Source organism: Ranitomeya imitator, chromosome 2 (genome assembly GCF_032444005.1).
Source record: "Ranitomeya imitator isolate aRanImi1 chromosome 2, aRanImi1.pri, whole genome shotgun sequence".
Lineage (NCBI taxonomy): Eukaryota > Metazoa > Chordata > Amphibia > Anura > Dendrobatidae > Ranitomeya > Ranitomeya imitator.
In genome coordinates this window covers 382273491-382296771 of record NC_091283.1, presented here as the reverse complement: position 1 = coordinate 382296771, position 23281 = coordinate 382273491, and the positions used below count along the sequence as shown (strand labels likewise).

The window sequence follows — 23281 nt, the reverse complement described above, 5'->3', positions numbered from 1 at the left end:
TAATGCAGTTTCTAAATTTGATGCGTACCCTATGCCCCGGGTCGATGAGTTGATCAACCGGCTTGGTAAAGCCCGATACATTACGACCCTGGATTTAACAAAGGGGTACTGGCAGATTCCTCTGGCCGAGGCGGCCAGAGAGAAGACGGCATTTGCTACACCGGAAGGTCTGTTCCAGTATGTCTATATGCCGTTTGGACTTCACGGAGCTCCCGCAACGTTCCAGAGATTGATGGATCGAGTCTTGAGGCCTCACAGACAGTATGCTTCTGCCTACCTGGATGACATCGTAATTTACAGCATGGACTGGGAAACTCATCTCCAGAAGGTACAAGCGGTGATTGATGACCTGCGAGATGCAGGTTTAACGGCAAACCCCAAGAAATGCCACATCGGGCTTGAAGAAGCCCGATACTTGGGCTACGTGATTGGCCGAGGAGTGGTTAAACCCCAGATCGACAAAATACAGGCAATTCAGGGCTGGCCACAACCAGTGAACAAAAAACAAGTACAGGCTTTCCTGGGGATTGCCGGCTATTATCGCCGGTTCATACCCAATTTTGCAGCCATGGCTACTCCCTTGACGGATCTTACCAAGGGGAAGGGTTCCGTCATGGTAAAATGAACCTCAGCTGCTGAAGAGGCCTTCCACAGCCTGAAACGGGCTTTGTGCTCTCAGCCCGTACTAGTGACTCCTGATTTCAGCAGCGAGTTTGTGGTACAAACTGATGCCTCTGATACTGGTGTCGGAGCTGTACTTTCCCAGGTGAGGGACGGAGTCGAACACCCGGTCCTCTACCTCAGTCGGAAACTGAATGTACATGAGCAGAGGTATGCGGTGGTCGAAAAAGAGTGCCTAGCCATTAAATGGGCTCTCGACTCCCTCAAGTATTACCTGGCCGGTAGGAAGTTTAGGCTGGTCACAGACCATGCCCCTCTCAAGTGGATGCATGTTGTGAATTCTGTGGCAGAGCTCCCTCCTGTGGTCACAAGTGGTACTTCGGCTGATTCTCTCTGGGAGCTTCCGTTTGTGGAGGAAAGTGGTACTGCGGCTTCTGAGTTTCCTCCCTCAGGTGATCTGGTGAGGTCGTTAGGTGCTTCTCTACTTAACTCCACCTAATGCTTTGATCCATGCTTCCTGTCAATGTTCCAGTGTTGGACTTGTTTTTCCCTGGATCGTTCCTGTGGCCTGCTGCTCTGCATAGCTAAGTTCTTCTTTGCTATTTGTTTGCTATTTTTTCTGTCCAGCTTGTCTAATTGTTTTGCTGGAAGCTCTGGGACGCAAAGGGTGTACCTCCGTGCCGTTAGTTCGGTACGGAGGGTCTTTTTGCCCCCTTTGTGTGGTTTTCTTAGGGTTTTGTGTAGACCGCAAAGTTATCTTTCCTATCCTCGCTCTGTTAAGAAAGTCGGGCCTCACTTTGCTGAATCTATTTCATCCCTACGTTTGTCTTTTCATCTTAACTCACAGTCATTATATGTGGGGGGCTGCCTTTTCCTTTGGGGTATTTCTCTGAGGCAAGGTAGGCTTATTTTCTATCTTCAGGCTAGTTAGTTTCTCAGGCTGTGCCGAGTTGCATAGGCAGAGTTAGGCGCAATCCACGGCTGCCTCTAGTGTTGTTTGGAGAGGATTAGGGATTGCGGTCTGCAGAGTTCCCACGTCTCAGAGCTCGTTCTATTATTTTGGGTTATTGTCAGATCACTGTATGTGCTCTGACCGCTATGTCCATTGTGATACTGAATTGCCTATCACAACAGATGCACCTCCACAAAGACCGTAATAGTCGGGTAACCCGGTGGTTCCTTGACCTGCAGGCTTACTCTTTTACGGTGGAGCACCGACCTGGGGTGCAGATATCCCGAGTGTACTGTTTCTAGAGTGTTCTTGCTCGACCGGAGTGGTCTGAGCAAGGGGGAAGATATGTAAGACTCATGCTGGTGTGGTAGTTGGAGGCAGGTATATCTCGCCCAGGTGTTTGTCCTATGTGAATTAGGCCACTCAGTATCTTCAGGGTGCTAATGGGTTAATAAGTGCAGGAATAAAAGATGACCAGCTGGGGGTTTCCAGCGTCAGCCTGGGGCACACAGATTGCCTGTCTGTGTGCGACAAACGTGAGTGAGAGCTGTGTTCAAGAATTGTGTAATGTTAGCTGGGTGGGAGAAGCACCCCCAGCTGTTGAGATAGCAACGTGTTGGTTTAGTTAGCGCCGGACAGGCTAGGATTTATTTTTATGTTTTGTTTTTCTATGTTGCTTTCACGTTAATAAATCTGACCTGAGGTCAGCTTGCTCAGAAACCTACTGTACGCCTCAGATTCAATGCACAAACCACGTGGCCTTTGACCCCAGCAAAGGCGATCCAAGACTGTTGTGTCACACCCTTGATCTCCACTGAGAGATCTTACCCTGGGCATGCTCAGTGTGTGCAAAGCACGACTTAGTCCCAGAAAAGCCTGCTCGCCGCAGATCAGTGCAGGGTACAATAGCAGAGCCTGGAGAGGCAGCAGCAACCCTCTGCACAGTATTAGATTCAGTGAGACGCTGGGACCGACGTCTCCGCTGAGCAGGATCCACTCCGGCCGATGCAGAATGGGAGACCATAGCAGACATGGTTCGAGATTCCCCCTGTGCAGCGGTGGGAACTCGACTCCTAACACTTATGACTTGTCCTTTTTGGTTCTCAATAAGAAGCTAGGATATTACAAAGACTCAATAAGATAAATGTCAGATATAGCAAAATTAACTTTTAATTCTATAACTCTAAAATCAAGTTAAACAATGTGTAATTCAGACACTCCAGGTGCATATGTGCAAATACAATGGACACAAACAATGAAGAGTGCTGGCGTAGGCTATACCCAGAAGTGAAAAAGATGTACCACAAAACCCCCCTACCTCACTGGATAGGAGTTTCTTTTGAATCAATGGTTTGTGCAGATTACGCTATAGATCGTGCAGCACCCCCTTACATCTCCTGTCTCATTTCTGTCTATGGGCCTAGCCGTACAGCCCACTCCCAACTCCAAGACTTCTCCCACGTTGCGCCAATCCTCTCGAATGCTCTACCCCAAGAAATTAGGACCAGCCACAACTAGCACAGTTTTAGGCGATCCCTCAAAACACATTTGTTCAGAGCGGCCTATCAAGTTCCCTAGTCAAAGTCATTTTATGTGTAAGTGTGCGTGTGTAGCCCATTCACTACTTCCATTTATCCCCCACCCCCCAAGATGGCTGGACCATCATTATAAATACATGATTGTAAATACACACCTGTGCTTTGTATCTCCCCACCTCATTGTAGATTGTGAGCTCTCACCAGCAGGGTTGCTTTATTTTGCTTTAATCATTATATTATTGTTAATGTTGTTACTTATGACTGTTGTATTTGAAACTGTTTAACTGTAAAGGGCTGCGGAATATGTTGGCGCTATATAAAGATTATTATGATTATAGATCATACACCCCTCACTTATCCTACCTTTCACATGGGTTCAGACATACAAATATACCCCGCCTTGATGATGACACATAGACCATAATCCGCATAGTCCGTATACTTGTTGTTTACACAAGACAACGTGCTGCCGAGATCGATGATATTTTTATAGCATGTTTAACCCCTTTACACCGAAGCCTATTTTCACCTGACCAGGCCAATTTTTATAATTGTGACAGCTGTCACTTTACGAGGTCATAACTCTGGAATACTTCAATGGATCCCACGGATTCTGAGAATATTTCCTCATGACATATTGTAGTTCATCATAGTGGTAAATTTCTTTGATATGACTTGCGTTTATTTGTGCTGTTTATAGATCGTGGGAACTTGCCTAGAAAGCCTGGGAGCTTTCTAGGAAATTTCCCACGATCTATGAACATCCAGCAGAGGGCGCCTCACCGCAAATGAAGCTAAATATAGCTCATTGATCTATATTTAGACTCATTCCCAGGGGTTTTGCAGCGAGGAGCAGCCTGCATTAGCAAAGCTCCTTGCTGCAAAATGTTTTAACCCCTTCAGAAGGATTTACATCGTTGGACGTTACAGATCTGCGGAGGGTAAGTTTATTGTTGGTTTATTATGTTTTTTCTTTCACAGAACGAGGGTCTTCAGTGACTGGATTGGGCGTAGAATAAAATACTCCAACAACCATTGTTTTTATTTCATTAAAATAATTTTAAATAATGTGTTTGTGTTTTATTTAACCCTTTCATTCAATTGGATTAATAATGGATAGGTGACATAATTGACGCCTCTCCATTATTAATTAGGCTTAATGTCACCTTACAATAGCAAGGTGGCATGAACCCTTCATTACCCCATATCCCACCGCTACACGGGAATGGGAAGAGAGTGGCCAAGTGCCAGAATAGGCGCATCTTCCAGATGTGCCTGTTCTGGGGTGGCTGGGGGCAGATATTTTTAGCCAGGGGGGGCCAATAACCGTGGACCCTCTCCAGGCTATTAATATCTGCCCTCAGTCACTGGCTTTACTACTCTGGCGGAGAAAATTGTGCGGGAGCCCACGCCAATTTTTTCCGCCATTTAACCCTTTATTTTAAGAGCTAGAACGGCCAAATTTTGCAGATACACACTACTGACATTAGTAGTGTGGAATCTGCAAAAAAATGGAGAGAAGACATGGTTTACTGTATGTAAACCATGTCTCAAATCATGTCGGGTTTTAGGAAGGAGAAAGAAAAAGCCGGTAATTTAATTACCGGCTTTCAAGCTGTATAGTGCTGGAAAAAATATTAATATATATACATATATGTGTCTAATGACATATATATATATATATATATATATATATATACAACATATATATATATATATTTTTCTTTTTGGGACACATGGATCATTTCTATAGCGGTATGTTGGTTTTGCAAGCCTGCGAGAAAACCACGCAGTACGGATGCCATACGGATTACATACGGAGGATGCCATGCGCAAAAAACGCTGACACACCCTGCCTACGGAGGAGCTACGGACCACTATTTTCGGGACATTTCAGCGTATTACGGCCGTAATATACGGACCGTATTTTCATACGCTGAGTGTGAAGCCGGCCTATGGTTGTAATCACCGACACCCGAGGGAGTGTATAATACAAATAATGCTAATAATGCACCAAACTAATGACGTGATCAAGAGGGTGGGAATATAAGGGTGTCGTCATGTCTCATAAAAAAAAACACATTACCAGATATGTAATACCCGTGTTTTTCCATCATACATGATGGCACCACGAGAGAGTTACAGAGATTTGTATTCTCTTTTAGGGAGGGATCACTGCTTGTAACACTCTTCTCCCAAATGTGAGATCAGAGGTAGCAGATAGGTCTAGTCTATAATGTTTAAAAAATGTAGACGGAGAGGACCAGGTACGGACTGGCGCTGAAATTCAGCCCTGGCATTTGAAACCAAACAGGCCCATGTTGTCCCCTTTCCCAAGAACCAGATGGAATATATTACTAATATTACCCTGGATGGAGGAAAGAAAGATTTACTACAAGACTCATATTTCAAATGATACCCGTGGCCTGCTGGGGTAAGTGACGGAGTCAATGACCTTGTGATTTGTCACAACTGTTAACAGTATGGGTGTCCTGAGAACATTGATTCTGTTAACAATGTAGCAGACAAGGCAGCCCACAACCAGACAGGCCCTTCTGGCATTTGCCAGAATTCCCAATGGCCAGTCCGGCCCTGGAGAGGACCAAGTGGCCGCCTTACAGATTTGGTTGATGGTAGCATCTGCTCTCTCCGCCCACGACTTCGCCATGGCCCTCGTGGAGTGGGCTTTCAGACCCTGTGGAACAACCCTGCCTGCACTACTATAAGCTAGAATAATGGCCTCTCTCACCCATCTAGCGATAGTTTGTTTTAAGACTTTAAGGCCCTTCCTTGACCCCTGGAATGAATCAAATAAAGCCCTCTGTTTCCTCCAGGATTTTGTCATCTCTAGATACTGTAGGATACATCTCCTGACATCTAGGCAATGGAGTCTCTCCTCTTTCTTGTTGCTAGGATTGGGACAGAAAGAGGGTAGGGTTATATCCTGAGCCCTAAGGAATCTCAATACCACTTTGGGGAGATATGCCGGATCTAATTTTAATACAACTCTATAGTCCATAATTTGCGTGTAAGGGGGGTCAGCTGACAATGCGTGTAAATCCCCAACCCTACGGGCCAATGTAAGTGCCACCAACAAAGCTGTTTTTAATGTTAGTACTTTATCTGATGTTGCATTTAACGGCTCAAAGGGGCTTTCTGTCAAAGCTGTCAATACTAAATTTAGATCCCGTGGTGGAGGAGTAGGGGATGGAACAGAGTCAGCTCTACTACAGGCTCGGATAAACCTCACCACCCACCTATTGCTTGCTAGGTCACAGTTGAATAAGGCTGCTAAAGCTGAAATGTGCACTTTGAGGGTACTAACAGCTAATCCCAGATCTAAACCCTTTTGCAGGAACTCCAGTATTGCCACTATCGGGACTTCCCCTTCCCGTATTGGCCCTGAGCTGGACAGGAATTTCTTCCATATTCTCCCATAGATCTTGGTCGTTACTGGTTTTCTGCTACTAAGTAAGGTGGATATTAAACCAGCTGAGAATCCTTCTTTCTCTAACAACAAATGCCAGGCTGTCAAATGCAGCCCAAAATTCTGCGGGTGGCTGAAGGGACCCTGTGTTAGAAGGTCCTGGTCTTCCGGGTGTACCCATGGGTCCGTCACTGACATCACTCTCAGCCAGTAAAACCAAGGTCTTTTTGCCCAAAAGGGAGCTATTACAATCACTCTGGCCTTGTCCTCCCTGATCTTCTTCAGAACTGCTGGAATTAGACATATGGTTGGGAAGGCATACAAGAGTCCTGACGTCCATTCTATTCTAAGGCGTCTGTCTACTGGGTTTAGGTAGCAGAACTTTTGCACTTTTTTGTTGGCCCTTGAGGCAAATAGGTCTTCTTGGAGATGACTCTATCTGTAACCACCATCTGAGTGATTGGAGTACAGAGAGCGGGAGAATGAGCTTCTGCTCTATCTGCCCCTTAAGTTCCAGGTCATTCTGCAGCACACACACCACTGTAGTTCTCTTGCATGGAACTGAGCCCATTTTACTGCCGGTATGCAGGAGGTTAGAGACCCTAACACCGACATTGCTCTTCTTAAAGTCATTTGTTTGTTTTTTATGTTGTTGTAATCATTTGTTTGAATTTTTTCCTCTTCTTCCTCTGGGAGGCGACACTCCTGTGCACCGTTATCCCCAGGAAATTCTGGACCACTGCTGGCTCCAATTTGGATTTCTTTAGGTTCAGTTGCCATTCTAGTGTCCGTTTTTTGGCCATCATTATTCAGAACTGCTCCTGACAGTGAGAAAAGTTTTTCCCCACTATCAGGAAGTCGTCTAAGTAAGGTATTATCAGAGTATCTTTCTCTCTGAGATGTGCTGTGACCTCTGCAATCAGTTTTGTAAATACACGTGGGGCTGTTGCTATCCCAAAGGGCAGAGCCCTGTACTGAAGGTGACGTCGCTGGGACCCCATCTGAACTGCCACTCTGAGGAACTTGCGATCTTGTTGTCTGATTGGGACGTGATAATAAGCGTCCTTTAGATCTAGGACTGACCTGTAACACTAAGGATATAGAAGTTTCACTGCTGATTTTATTGTTTCCATTTTCAATGAAGGATTTATTAGATATTTGTTGAGGCCTTTTAAATTTATTATTGTCCTCCAAGAATTGTCCGTTTTTTTATGAGAAAAAGGGCGGAAATAAAAACCTTCCATCGTTTCCTCTATCGGGACTTCTTCCAAGACGTGTTTGTCTAGGAGTGATATTACTTCCCCTTCCAGACTGTCTTGCTTCTCTTGGGAGGACTGTACTGGAGTCTGCCTGTATTTTCTTGGAGGCCAGTGGTGGAATTTTAGTTTTAGGCCCGATCCTATAATTTGTCTGATCCATGAACTGATTGAGATCCTCTGCCAGGCTGGAAGGAAGTGACAGAGCCTCTCTCCCACCTGAGAAGGACCGTCACTGGGAGGGTTTCTTGGTGTCCCTGGAGGACTTGCCAAAATAGAAGCCTTTTCCTCCCCTGGATCGCTTGTCAAACTTGCTCCTGTCTTGGTCTCTATATTGTTGTCTTTGGAATTTTCGGCCTCGCTGAAAGGAGCGCTGAAAGGGCTGAAATGACTGTTTTGGAAAATTCTTCTTTTTGTCGCCGGCCTTTTCCAACACCTCATCTAATGCCGGTCCAAACAGGAAATTCCCCTCACATGGCAAAGAGCAAAGTTTCATCTTTGTTTGTGTATCTCCTGGCCAGCATTTAAGCCATACCGCACGGCATCCTGTGTAGGCTAAAGCTGCTGACTTTGCTGCTAGTCTAGCTTAGTCTGCTGACGCCTCAGCTAGAAATACTGCCGCTGCTCTCATGGCCGATATTGCTTCTAGGATAGCTTCTCTGGGAACTTTTTTCCTACCTGATCCTCCAGGTTATCTATCCATATTTTTAAGGATCTGGCTACACAGGTGGCCGCGATAGCTAGCCTTAGTGCCCCTGCCGAGGCTTCCCATGCCGTTTTCAGGCAACGGTCCGTTTTTCTGTCCAGAGGTTCTTTCAGATAACCTAAATCCTCGAATGGTAGGGAGGATTTTCTGGCCACTTTTGAAACTGCCACATCAATTTTTGGAGCTCTATCCCAAGACGAGGATGCCTCTTCCTCATAAGGATATCTCCTCTTTAGGGAGTTGATTATCTGGGACATTTTCTCGGGCTTCTGCCATTCCCTTTTAATAAGTTCTTGTAGTTGTTCATTAATAGGGAATGACCTCCATTTTTTCTTTTGCAGACCACTGAACATAAGTTCTTGGGCTGTCTTTTTGGCTTTTTCGTCTACTAGATCGAACAGCTTTTATAAGCTTATCCGTAGACTCCTCTGGAAATGCATCTTCCTCCTCTGAGCTACTATCTGAGCATCGAGCTGTATCCGAGTCTTCCTATAACTCCGAGGAATCCCTTTGGGATGCTACAGAGGGGCTGGATCTGTCCCTAGACCTGGTATCTCTGTCGGCTCTCTGTAACGCTTTCACAGACCTAGAGACCTCTGACTGGATTAAAGATCTGAGGTTCTCTGTAAAGGAGGGTGTTTCCTCCGCTACTGTTTTTTCAATACACTCCTGACACAGTTTTTTACTCAAGGCTGTTTTTAAAGGCTTTTTACACAAGGGACATTCTTTATTCTTAGCTTTTGCCTTATATTTTTTGGGGACCTCCTATACTCCAGCCCCCAATGTATGTAAGAAAAGAGGGGAGAGATGGAGACAAGAGAAAAGAACAAACATTAGCATGCTGGACTTTCTCGATGTTCACTCACCACTCGGTGTACGGGTACCATATCCGGAGGTTAACTGGTTTTCCCATCATCTCCCAGTGAGACCAAGGACCCCTCCTTGGTATGGCGATCCACCCGCACGCTGTCCAAGCGGCTTCTACTGCTGCCATGGCATATCTGGCCCTTCTCACTTGAGCGAGACGGCCTCTCCTGTACCTTTTGCTGTGGTAACAAATGATCCGCCAAAAAACTCTCTATCTTACACACTACCACGTAACAAGAACAGTCACAATAAGCCTGGACTGCTTAGTGACACAGGGCAGCATATCTGATTGCTTTAAATAGACTCCTCCCCCCCCCCCTTTTTTTTTTTTTCTAAATAGATCACCTGGTCGATCTTGCCTTCCCCACCTGTGTGCTATAATCAGGTGTGTGCATGTATCTGGCATGCTAATGTTATTTGATTACCTGGTTGATGCCACCTGCACCCCGCGATCTGTGCACAAAGCCGGCAACCACTTCTGATGCATGCAGATGCAATCAATAACCTGGTTGATCCTGCATCTGCCGACAGCTCAGCGTGACGCTTGCGCAATATAATCATGCCTGAGCGTGCACCCGGCAACCACATCCGGTGCGCGCTCTAATTCACTGATCACCTGGTTGATCCTGCCTCCGATGGTCACCGCATCTAAGCGCGCATCCGGCTGCCACTTCCGGTGCATGCTGATGCTTTCTGTCCCCCTTTGCACACGTTAAGGTTCCGTGCCGACAGGTGCTGTGCACACGCTTCCTTCTTCTGGCCGCGTGGTATACGGCGCCGACCAAGGAGGCTTTTGGTCCCCCACATGGAGAACGGGGAATATGATAGCGGTGCCGGACTCCAGCTGCCCCCGGCAAGCCTCACAAGTACTCACCAGTGCCATGACCCCCCCCCCCCCCGCAATGCTGCCGCCTCCATTCACTCCTCTGAAGGAACCACCACGCTGCAGGTACCCACATATCGTTCAAGCTGTGAGGGGAGGGGAGGGGAGAGAGGGGGTGACTGCACCACGTGCTCAACAGAGAGGGCATCAGTACCTTCAAGGAGTCTCTATCTTGCCCGGGCACCGATGTGCCTCACAGGCTGCATGGCCACTATGGGTCAACAGGGAGGGTACACAGACTGTGACCTCCAAGGACTTAAAAGTGACAGGTTCCACAGCAACAGGGAGGATACACTGCTGTGACCTCCGAGGCTCCAACTTCACCCGGGCAATGCCTCACGGGCTGTGGCCATGCTTCGCTCAAGGGGGGCATGGAATACATGGCCCCCAAGGCGACTACCGGTACCTGGTGACGGGTGCAGCAAACAAATGTCTGCCCAAATCCACCCGACTCAGGCCCAGGCATCCTCTTCTGTTCTTCAGAAGTCTTCATCTTGAGGGTTCCCCATTAAGGACAGGAAACCAACTGATCTGGAGAGAGGAGCCGCCCCTTTTATCTTGAAGGTTTCCTGTCCTTGAAGGGTGGATCCCCTCTCTCGTGGTGCCGTCATGTATGATGGAAAAAATATGTATTTCTTTTTTGTTCTTTATTTGGGGATTTTATTATTTATTTTTAACATTTTTACTTATTTTTTTTAATTTTTTTTTAAACTTTTTTAAATTGTCGCATTCTGGGACATCACTGTATATTGTTAGATCGTTGATCTGATACTCTGCAATGCTTCTACACTGCAGCGCATCGTAGCAACGACTGACAAGCAAGGAAGGAGGCGTCTCAGGTGCTGCTCTCTGCACGCACTGTGGAGCTACCTTTCCTGAAGGACCCCACGGTCATCTTGTGGTCGGGGGTCTCCATGGATTGCATCGCGTTGTCATGATGGAAGCGAGTAGGTAATTTCTTCTCTATGTTGCTGTCACTACTAGCGTTAAATGCCCACAATCAATGCTAGCACTGATCGTGGGCATTGCTGCGGGCTGTCAGCTTTCACACAGAGCTGGCACCCGCACCTGATTGCCTCGGCGCTCAGCGTGAAGGCACGCGATAGCGGCGCCGTACATATACTGCTGTTTGTGGGAACGCAAATTATATATTGTATATTTCAGGTTGAATAAAAAATCAAGTTAAAAACCTGCAATTGTACTGCTCTAACTCATTGTTTTTTCTCTAGAAAATGGGAGGGGACGTTAATATTATAAGCTGGAATGTTAGGGGGTTAGCGGACGCCACTAAGCGCGCGGCAATATTTCAGTATCTTCTGAAACAGAGGCCCTCGGTGATCTGCCTGCAAGAAACCCACCTAGTGGAGGAAAAAGTTGATATATTACAGAAACAGTGGGTGCGCAAGGCGTATCATTCGACGTTCTCTAGTTACGCGAGGGGAGTGTCAGTCTTAATTCACACTAATACCCCATTTGAGGAAGTTGAGGTTAAAATTGATACGGATGGTCAATACGTTTTGCTAGTGTGTAAAATCTTTGACTGTTTAATGTGCATAGTATCATTGTATATACCTCCGCCATACTCTGGAAGGAAGATCCAGGACATATTGGAGGCTATAAGAGGTTGGGATGGGATCCCCCTTCTGGTGGTGGGTGATGTAAACAATATAGCAAATGACCACTGGGACAAGAGTAACCACGCATCACAGCGCAAGGACGGTAATGACACTCCCTTTGGTAACTATCTCAGGGAAATTGGTTGGATTGATTTATGGAGGGTCCGCAATGCCAATACATATTCCTATTCCTGTTACTCGACTACATACGGCTCGATGTCAAGAATTGATGTTGCCTTGGGTAACGATAGGATGAACGAACTGTTAAACGGGGTGGAATATAATCCCAGGATTTTATCAGACCATAGCCCAGTTCGGGTCTCTCTAAAGTTGTCAGGTCAGGTTGGTTTGAGGAGGGCGGGTTGGAAAATTCACCCAGTCTGGCTACAAATTTTGGACATGGCAAAGGTGGGAGTAGAGATAGAGGAATTTTTCAAAATTAATGAAGGGAGCGCGGAATGCCATGTAGTGTGGGACACCATGAAAGCTTATTTAAGGGGAATTTTGTTTAGGGATATCTCAAGACATAAGACAAGGACCAAAGAGCGGGATCAGGGCGTTTTAGAGGAGTTGAAAGCAGCAGAGGCGGCATTGGGGGAACATCGTACCGGGGAATCTCAGAGTCGTATGAGGGCAGCTCAGCGGGAGGTCGATCAGTTATTTTTGAAAAAGGCGGAGAGGTTGAGGGCCTTCCAGAGAGAAACTTTCTACTCGGAGGGGGAGAAAGTGGGGCACTTGCTCTCGGTAGTGGCATCCGCGCAAAGAGACTCTTCACATGTTTACTCTATTAAGACGGAGGAGGGAACGTTGGTTACTCAGGGGGAGCAGATCCTGGAAGTGTTCAGGAAATTTTATGGAAAATTATATACGTCCAGTGTGGAGAAGGGATCCGAGGATATGGAGAGGTACTTGGAAGAAATTGATATGCCCCGGTTGAGTAGAGAGGAGTGTGAATTATTGGAGGAACCGATTGGGGAGGAGGAATTGGGGGTGGCTTTGGCAGGTGTTGCGGGGGGTAAGGCCCCGGGAGCGGACGGCATTCCAGCTGAGGTTTATAAGACCTTGAAAGAAACTCTGTTGGCCAGGCTGGTGGGGGTGTACAATAGCTCGCTGGAAAGAGGGGAGTTGCCTTTGTCGATGAGAGAGGCTATAGTGGTGGTTATCCCTAAGGCTGATAAAGATCCACTGATGCCAGAATCCTATAGACCAATTTCACTATTGACTGCCGATATTAAGATTTTGGCAAAAGCCTTGGCAAATAGGTTGAGTAGGGTGATAGACAAATTGGTGCACCCTGACCAGTCAGGCTTCATGCCTAACAAGTCAACGGCAATCAACCTGAGAAGGTTGTTCTTAAATTTACAAATCCCTTCAGATAATGCTGGCAAACGGGTTGTGGCATCTTTGGACGCCCACAAAGCCTTTGACTGTGTGGAGTGGAGTTATCTGTGGACAGTGTTGGAACGTTTGGGGTTTGGACCTAGGTTCATCTCATGGGTGCGGCTGCTGTATTCTTCCCCGGTGGCAAAGGTAAGGGTGAATGGCGTCCTCTCTGAGACTTTCTCTTTGTCTAGGGGGACTAGACAGGGCTGTCCTTTGTCCCCACTGCTTTTTGCCCTGGCGGTGGAACCCCTTGCTGCAAAAATTAGAGGTTCCCGGGAGGTGAGGGGATTTATGTACGGGGATTCGGAAGAGAAGGTAGCGTTATACGCAGATGATATTTTGCTCTTCTTGGAGGATTCGGGGGAGTCCCTGACAGGGGCGGAGGCCATTATTGAAGAATTTGGGAGCTACTCTGGCCTGAGAATCAATTGGGAAAAGTCCAATATGATGTTAGTGGATGGGGATTATGAGAATAGTGCTATGAGGGAATCTCATGCAAAGTTGAGGTTGGTGGATAAATTTAAATATTTGGGGATTCAGATTGCGTTGCCTCTGACGAGTTTTGAGGAACTAAATTTGGCGCCACTATTGCGGAAGATACGTATTAAGGTTCAGGCGTGGAAAAAGTTACACTTATCGGTCATTGGTAGAATAAATCTAATAAAGATGATTGTGATGCCGCAACTTCTCTACGTGCTGCACAACTCCCCTATATGGATATCGCAGAATAGATTTCGGAGGATTAGATCTCTATTTGGCGAGCTGATTTGGGGAGGGAAAAGTCCTAGATTTAAACAGGAAATCCTACAAAGACCAAAGACGGAGGGGGGAGTGGCACTGCCCAACCCATGGTTATATTTTTTGGCTTCACAATGTCAGCATTTTAGGGGATGGGGTGTGGAATCGGGTTGGGAGCGGACACCCTGCAGTCTGAGGAAACTGATTGGGTCAAGGGTACTAGTTGAGGGTTTGGAGGGTGGGCATTTCCGAGAGAAGGGGACTAAATTTTGCACTGTTAGGCTCATCCATAAGGTTTGGGACAAAGTTAAAGGAATTAGGGGTGTGAGGGCACTTACTAGGTTTTCGCCCATATGGAATAATTGTCTCTTGCAGGAGTTTAGACAGATGGAGGGATTCCATGTTTGGAAGGGAGCGGGAATTTCTCGGATAAGCCAAGTTTTGCACCAAGGTAGAATTAAGAATTTTGAAACACTACAGGAGGAATTTCAGCTGCCAAGCTCTGAATTGTACCAATACAACCGCATCTCTCATGCATATCGGGCACAATGTAAGAAGGGGCCTATGGAGATCCAGGTGGATCTAATGCTAGATTTTATCCTCATAGGGGAAGGCACGAAGGGGGTGATCTCAGGAATATGTGAATTTCTTCTATTTTCCTTTTTAGAGGGGCACCCTATCAGAGCTAGAGCAAAGTGGGAGGCAGACCTGGGGGTGATTGACGGCGATCAGTGGGACTCAATATTGGAATACGTGCCCAGGATCTCGATGAGTGAGCCTGGGAGGCTGTCACAGCTGTTGGTCATTCATAGGGCTTATAGAACTCCGGACATGTTGTATAAAGCTGGTCTAAGACCTAACTCCGAATGCCCTAGGTGCTCGCAGTCCGAGGCGGGTATCCTCCATATGATGTGGCAGTGCCCCAGGTTATCCTCGTTTTGGATCGTGGTGCTAAATAAAGTGGGACTAACATACAAATGTTCGATACCACGGGATCCTTTGGTATGCATATTGGGTTACGTAGAGGAGATTGTAACTGATAACTCGTACAAAACAGTCATTGCAAGATTGCTGTTTATTGCTCGAAAGTTGATCGCTAAGTTTTGGATAAGGGTAGAGCCACCAACGAGAAGAGATTTCATGACACAAGTGGACTATATCGTGGCATTGGAGAAGAGCATTTATTCTAAAAGAAACAAGATGGACCTTTTCAACAAGTTGTGGAATCCTTGGCTCAAGTCGGCGTGATCTGGAGATTGTTTTCTAGTTTTTTGGGTACTCTGCCCCCGTGGGAGCAGTATTGACATGACACCTTCTTGTTCTTGGTTAAGGATAGACGTTTGGGAGGATCGGAGTGGTTCTTCTTGGGTCTCCGGGGATGGGGGGGAGGGGAGGGGAGGGAAGCTGGTTTGGGATTAAAAAGTTTATTGAAAATGCAGAACATATGTATGTACTGTTTACAGTAATGTAATCTACTTATATTTTTCTTACTGTTTAATAAAAATATTTGATTAAAAAAAAAACCTGCAATTGTATTGTATTATTTTTCATAGTAACTCTATAAATCAAAAATCTCTATTACTGTTTTCAGCTCTTGTAATGTACTACAGAGAAATAGCTATATATAACAGTACTTTATGCTTGTAAAGAAGAATGCTATTGAGGTTTTTAGGCTGAGAAAATTCTCATGTACATAACAGTGCAGCCTGTGGCTGGCAATGTTTCTGCCTTATATATCAGAGGTGCGCAACGCTAATAAGCACAGTGTCCGGTGTTAGACAGGACTGTGAATACAGAAGTATCATCTCAGCAGCAGCTTACAAGTGCACTATGGCTTCGGTGGAGAAATCTAGATGTAGAGAAAGCATAATAGAGTAATACCCTATGAGTGAAAGTGGGTAAGTGTTTGGTTAACGCTCACCTAATGGAGTTGGAATAGGAACAACTCCTATGTAGGCATGAAGAAAAACAAGTGCTTTCGCCTCTTGACTGGTTGATAAGATCCTCTAAGAAATATTAGTTCTGCTTGGATGAAAACGTACACAAAGTGTTTCAACGTAGTACCAATGTCTTTATCAAGTGTTTTTTTTCCACTTGATAAAGATGCCAGTACAGCGTTGAAACGCATTGTGAATAAAAAAGTTATCATTCTTGAAGAATCGGTTAACTCCAGAACATTGCAGCCCACCTAACATTTTTCACCCAACTGGATCCAATGACTCCAGTTTAGACACCCTTGTATAAAAAAAAAAGTATTTTTTTTTAACAATTTTAATCTTAAAATCCACAGTGAAAATTCTGTTTGAACAAACCCTAAAAAATTAAGCAGCTATTTCTACAAGCCAGTGACAGAGAATAATCTATGACTTTTCTGCATTTAGTGGTAACTACTCACCAATTTGATTATTAGGAATCTTCTCTTTACATTGCTCATCGCCCCTTACATATATCTCTGTAGTATTCATAGGGGTCAGCTCTTTACCCTGAAACAAATATTAATCATTACACAAGTTTAAAACAAGACTGAACACAAGACCTTCACAGCCTTCTGCACATCATATGGAAGATTTCATGACACCTTCTCTCCATTTACCTGAAGATTCCGAGGAACATTGGGATTTTCTTGTTTACATTCCTGTGGAAGAAGAGGAGGGGGACATCTCTCTGGTGTTGACATCTCACTGGATAGAACTGGAGGAAACACATACAGGGACTGAATTCATTCTTTACATACAGATAACTATAGGCCGTGTGTATTTAGTCCTATTCATTACCGGGTGATGTGAGGGGCTGGGGAACCTCCATCATGACGTCCTTGTACAGATCTTTGTGTCCTTCTAAATACTCCCACTCCTCCATGGAAAAATAGATGGCGACATCCTGACACCTTATAGGAACCTGACACATACAATGATACCGTCATCCCCCCGATCCCTCCATAGCGTTACTGTGTAATGTCCCAGCATTCCCAGCAGTGTCACCTCTCCAGTCAGCAGCTCAATCATCTTGTAGGTGAGTTCTAGGATCTTCTGGTCATTGATGTCCTCATGTATCAGGGGGTGAGGTGGGGGCCCCGTGATTGGGCTCAGGGGTCTTCCCCATCCCTCAGACACAGGGTCCTGACAGCGCTCACTAGAGGTCTTCTTCACTATTGTGTAATCCTGGTTATGGAGAGACACATTAATAAATCTCACTACAGACATTTCCAGAGTCCTCACCTCTCCAGTTCTGTCCATCTGTTATTCCCATAGATAAGAATGATGTAATGTGACGTCATCAGAATCTCTCACCTCTCCAGTAAGCCGGAAGAGGATCTCTAGGGTGAGGTGTAATATCCTCTCCGCCATCTTGTCCCTGTCCCTATCCATCCTTGTAGGGTCACTCAGGAGAATTCTCTTATATAGAAGATCTCCACTGAGAGGATCCGATATTGTAGGGACCTGAATGGGGAGAAGATGACGATGTAACATCATAAAGATCCCATGTAAGAAACCTCCGGAGCTGTTACCGGCGTCACATGATCACTACATCCAGTCATGGCCCCGTACTGCCCCCGGTATAACACACAGTCCCATTATAGTCACATACAGGGATTTATCACAGGATATCTCCAATCCAGCACCAAAAACACAGAGCAAATCTAAAAAGAAAAATCTAATATATCTGAATCTTTATTGAATATTTCTGGGGGCATCAGTAACAGATAATGATAGAACATTAATATCTTCTGATAGTGACAACATGGAGCCGGCAACGGAAATAATGGAGACTGTACAGTAACAGAGCAGCGAGCGACGTCAGGAGGGAAGTGACCCAATGTAATCCAATACAGACAGAGATTCTCATATACACTGACAGGGAAAAGGGTAACAATGTTTTGAACTTTTGACTTTCAGGTTCCATGTCCCACCATCCACATGCTTCTAATGTGAGACTACCATCATTTTATAGACAAAAACAACATCTGCAAGGAGTTTGTATGTTCTCCCCATGTTTGCGGTTCTCCAGTTTCCTCCCACACTTCAAAAACATACTGATACGGAATCTAGATTGTGAGCCCCAATAGGGACAGTATTGATAATATCTATAAAGCACAGAGGAAATAATGGCGCTATATAGCAAGTAAAATAAATAAAAATAAATTATCTTGGCTATCTCATACATAAATTTGACTTTCAGCTATTTATGTCACTGTATTATTACTGTTTTTCTCCGGGTGGTGGAAAAATCTTTTTCTTCCTGAACACTACAAAATACAACCTGTTCTCATATTACCTAATAACTCAGTGTGTTATTAAGTTGATTCCCAAGCAAAAGGTCGCTGGTTCGAATCAAGAAGCATCCGTGAAGATTTCCCAAGAAAGAGAGAAAACGGCATAATCCAGCTAATCGATAGCTGTCTCGGCCAAGAAAATTGCCAAACTGCATAATGCGAGTGCCATGAAAGTTGGAAAAATACAAAATGAAGTCCATCAATCCACTCAAAAGCCAAGAGATGGAGTCAACAAGTCGGCTCATCACAAGGTCTCTCCATTCTAGCACAACAGACATGACAGCGGAGGTAAGCTACGTAACAGTGAAATCACAGACGTCCCTGCAAGCACTGTGCAACACACGTTACACAAGTCTGGAATGATGGCTCGAAAAAAGGTGAAGAATCCTCGACTTAAATACCGTCACTTGGCTCAAAATAGTATGAAAACTGGACAGTAGAACATTGGAAACGGGTGATTTGGAGCAATGAGACAAAAGTTAATAGCCTCTGATGGATGCAAAACAGTCTGAAAGAAAACCAGGAAAAATGGGCTAAATGATAGAAAAATTATTTATTTATCATGCTTATATAGGGCTATCTTATTCCGCAGCACTTTACATACTGTACATTCTCATCACTGTCCCCAATAGGGCTCACAATCTAAGGCAGGCAACTGTTCCCCAGAGTACCCACATGCATCAAGTTCCCAGACCAAGGGTTAGGCGTTATCCATTCTGGAGAATGAAAAGTGCGGACGATGAATTAATAGTTATTTGCAACCTGTGCCATACTAAGATCAGCAGCGACGTGACCACTACCAGCCAGACCATCATCAGTATGCTCAGTCACGTCATCAAAGCACCAGTATGTCTTTAAAGTGTGGGAGGAAACCAGAGAACCTGGAGGAAACCCATGGAAACACGAGGAGAACATCCAAATTCATTGCAGATGTTGTCCTTGGCGGGATTTGAATACAGGACCCCCCCCCCCCCCAGCGCTGCAAACTACAGTGCTAACCATTGAGCCACTGTGCTGTCAAGGAACTGTCAAGTTCAGTGGAGGAAGCCTGATGACATGGGGTTGTTTATTGCACCACCCTCCTCTGTGGCCTCCCCGTTAACTCCCTTGCACCACTCCAGTCTGTCCTGAACTCTGCTGCCCGGCTAATCCACCTCTCTTCTCCCCTGTTTCTCCCCTCTGCAAATCCCTCCACTGGCTCCCAATTCCCCAAAGAATCCAGTTCGAACTACTAACACTGATCTACAAAGGTATCACCAACCTGTCCCCTCCTTATATCTCTGAACTAATCTCCCACTATCTTCTCTCATGTAATCTTCGATCCTCCCAAGACCTCCTACTCTCCTCCACACTTATTCGTTCCTCACACAACCGCTTCCAAGATTTCTCCCAAATATCCCCCATCTTCTGGAATTCCACACCTCAACACGTCCGATTATCCACCACCCTCGGATCCTTCAGACGGAACCTGAAAACCCATCTCTTCAGGAAAGCCTACAGCCTGCACTAACCTTTCTGCCACCTCACCAACCACCCAAGCCGCTGCCACGTCACCAACCACCCGAGCTGCCGCCTAACCAATCACCCGAGCTGCCGCCTCGCCACCACCAGTGCTGTAGCACACCGACCTCTTGTCTCTTTCCCCTTATCCTGAAGAATGTAAGTCCCCAAGGACAGGGTCCTCTCCCCTCTGTACCAGTCTGTCATTGTAAATTTGTTTACTGTTAATGATATCTATAACCCTGTAACCCCTTTTCACATGTACAGCACCATGAAATTAATGGTGCTATATAAATAATAATAATGGGGTTGTTTTGCAGCCAAAGGCATTGGATACTTGACCAGAATCGATGGTGTCTCAATGCTGAGCTATATGTGAGTTCTCTACAAGACAAGTTACTTCATACACTCGGGTACTATGGGTATGAAAAGGAAGACATAGTGTTCCAGCAGGACAACGACCTGAAGCATACGTTGAGATTGGTGAAGAAATGGTTTATGACAATGAAGTAGAGGTGGTGGATTGGCCACACAATCCCCAGACCTCAACCCAAACAATTGTGGGAAGAACTGAAGAAAAAAATTGTTTACATACCCAAGTGAGTCGACCAGTATTCACCAACTTTGGGAACATGTAGAAGAGACCCGGGGTCAGATATCGGTCAAGACATGTTTGCATGTGATTGAGAGCAGCCCAGAAGGATTCAGTCAGTGGTGAAAGCCAAAGATAAAAATACTAAAGAAATACCATTTTGATTTTTAGGAGCAAAACAGTAACAATGCAGTGACATGAAAAGAATCTGCATAACTAATCATATGCTAAATAGTTGTAAGTCAAATTTATGTATGAGATAGCCAAGATGATTGTCTATAAAATGATGGTAGTCTCACGTTCGAAGCAGAAGTGGATGGTGAGATATGGAGCCTGAAAGTAAAACCTCTAAACATTGTTATCCTTTAGATTGTCAGCGTAGTGACACAGACAGGAACACGTTCTGTCTCCTGTAATTTGACCGCAGCACTGAGGGGGTTAATGTCTCCTGCTCCCAGTAATGGGGAATCTCCAGCACCTACCTCCACCTGCAGAGCCGCACACCACATATATGGCTGTTCTGTGCGCACAGGACCTGTGATGAGGTCACAGGAGGGGAGGAGTCAGGGTCACATGATCATGGGCCTTAGTGTATGCAGGACTCTGCTGTGCTGGTTGTCATGGTGCTGGATAAGGGGAAGTTTCTGTGTGGGTTCAGGAGGGGTTTATAGGGTGGATGTAGCAGATCCGTGTGTGTACGAGGTGTACGGAGCAGAGCCCCATGTGTACGAGGTGTACGGAGCGGAGCCGTGTGTGTACGAGGTGTATGGAGCGGAGTCCCGTGTGTACAAGGTGTACGGAGCAGAGCCGTGTGTGTATGAGGTGTATGGAGCGGAGCCATGTGTGTACGAGGTGTACGGAGAGGAGCTGTGTGTGTATGAGGTGTATGGAGCGGAGCCGTGTGTGTACGAGGTGTACGGAGAGGAGCCGTGTGTGTATGAGGTGTATGGAGCGGAGCCCGGTGTGTATGAGGTGTACGGAGAGGAGCCGTGTGTGTATGAGGTGTATGGAGCGGAGCCGTGTGTGTATGAGGTGTACGGAGAGGAGCCGTGTGTGTACGAGGTGTATGGAGCGGAGCCCGGTGTGTACGAGGTGTACGGAGAGGAGCCGTGTGTGTATGAGGTGTATGGAGCGGAGCTGTGTGTGTATGAGGTGTACGGAGAAGAGCCGTGTGTGTATAAGGTGTATGGAGCGGAGCCCAGTGTGTACGAGGTGTACGGAGAGGAGCCGTGTGTGTATGAGGTGTATGGAGCGGAGCCCGGTGTGTATGAGGTGTACGGAGAGGAGCCGTGTGTGTATGAGGTGTATGGAGCGGAGCCGTGTGTGTATGAGGTGTACGGAGAGGAGCCGTGTGTGTACGAGGTGTATGGAGCGGAGCCCGGTGTGTACGAGGTGTACGGAGAGGAGCCGTGTGTGTATGAGGTGTATGGAGCGGAGCTGTGTGTGTATGAGGTGTACGGAGAGGAGCCGTGTGTGTATAAGGTGTATGGAGCGGAGCCCAGTGTGTACGAGGTGTACGGAGAGGAGCCGTGTGTGTATGAGGTGTATGGAGCGGAGCCCGGTGTGTACGAGGTGTACGGAGAGGAGCCGTGTGTGTACGAGGTGTACGGAGAGGAGCCGTGTGTGTGTACGAGGTGTACGGAGAGGAGCCATGTGTGTATGAGGTGTATGGAGCGGAGCCGTGTGTGTATGAGGTGTACGGAGAGGAGCCGTGTGTGTATGAGGTGTATGGAGCGGAGCCGTGTGTGTATGAGGTGTACGGAGAGGAGCCATGTGTGTATGAGGTGTATGGAGCGGAGCCGTGTGTGTATGAGGTGTACCGAGAGGAGCCGTGTGTGTATGAGGTGTATGGATCGGAGCCCGGTGTGTACGAGGTGTACGGAGTGGAGCTGTGTGTGTGCGAGGTGTACGGTGCAGACCGCAGAGTGAAGGCAAAAGGGCCAACAAGTGTAAAGCATCTCTGGGAACTCCTTCAAGATTGTTGGAAGACCATTCCTGGTGACTACCTCTTGATGCTCATCAAGAGAATGCCAAGAGTGTGCAAAGCAGTCATCAAAGAAAAAGGTGGCTACTTTGAAGAACCTAGAATATAAGACATGATTTCAGTTGTTTCACACTTTTTTGTTAAGTATATAATTCCACGTGTTAATTCAATAGTTTTGATGCCTTCAGTGTGAATGTACAATTTTCATAGTCATGAAAATACAGAAATATCTTTAAATGAGGTGTGTCCAAACTTTTGATCTGTACTGTATATTTTTTTAGATGTGTGGGAGGGCCCAACTTTTGCTATGGGGCCCTGTGAACTCTATGTACGCCCCTGCTTGCAAGGTGGTGATAATGAGGGCAATCTGGCCTGTTACTCAGAGTTCGAGGCTTCGTATGTCCCATGGCCAGATTATCCTCATCATAAGTGGCATGCTGGGCAGGGAGGGGGGCCCAGACTTATTTCTTGCATAGTGAAGAGAGTAATGTCACTCGCATGGCGACTCATACTGGGGGGCTGTGCAGGGAAGGAAAAAATGTATTGCTTGGAAATTTGGAGACATGTTATCAGTAGTGTATAGAATAAAAGAACAATTTACATTTTACTCAAAAATATACCTATAGAGAGAAAAATCAGACAAGCTGAAAATTTTGCAGTGATTTCTTAATTTTTGCCAGAGTTGTATGCAGTGGAGGGGGCAACTTTAGCTGATCCCAATATATAGTGGAGGAGACAAACCTACCGGTATCCCAATATACACTGCTCAAAAAAATAAAGGGAACACTCAAACACATCCTAGATCTGAATGAATGAAATATTATCATTGAATACTTTGTTCTGTACAAAGTTGAATGTCCTGACAACAAAATCACGCAAAAATCATCAATGGAAATCAAATTTATTAACCAATGGAGGCCTGGATTTGGAGTCACACACAAAATT

At 45.9% G+C, this 23281-nt stretch overlaps 1 protein-coding gene across 1 annotated transcript in view; it reads right to left on the bottom strand.

Moving 5' to 3' along the window:
• The window catches only part of LOC138664080 (oocyte zinc finger protein XlCOF8.4-like), a 29994-nt gene extending 9106 nt beyond the window's left edge, over positions 1–20888 (bottom strand). Inside the window, exons 1-6 of the mRNA XM_069750511.1 lie at positions 20835–20888; positions 17278–17427; positions 16969–17148; positions 16762–16885; positions 16581–16678; positions 16383–16470 (exon numbers count right to left, since the gene is read on the bottom strand). Of these exons, the coding sequence (XP_069606612.1) occupies positions 16383–16470; positions 16581–16678; positions 16762–16885; positions 16969–17148; positions 17278–17427; positions 20835–20861 (667 nt within the window). The 5' untranslated portion in view covers positions 20862–20888. The remainder of the gene's footprint in view (positions 1–16382; positions 16471–16580; positions 16679–16761; positions 16886–16968; positions 17149–17277; positions 17428–20834) is intronic.
• Between the last annotated feature and the right edge of the window lie 2393 nt (positions 20889–23281).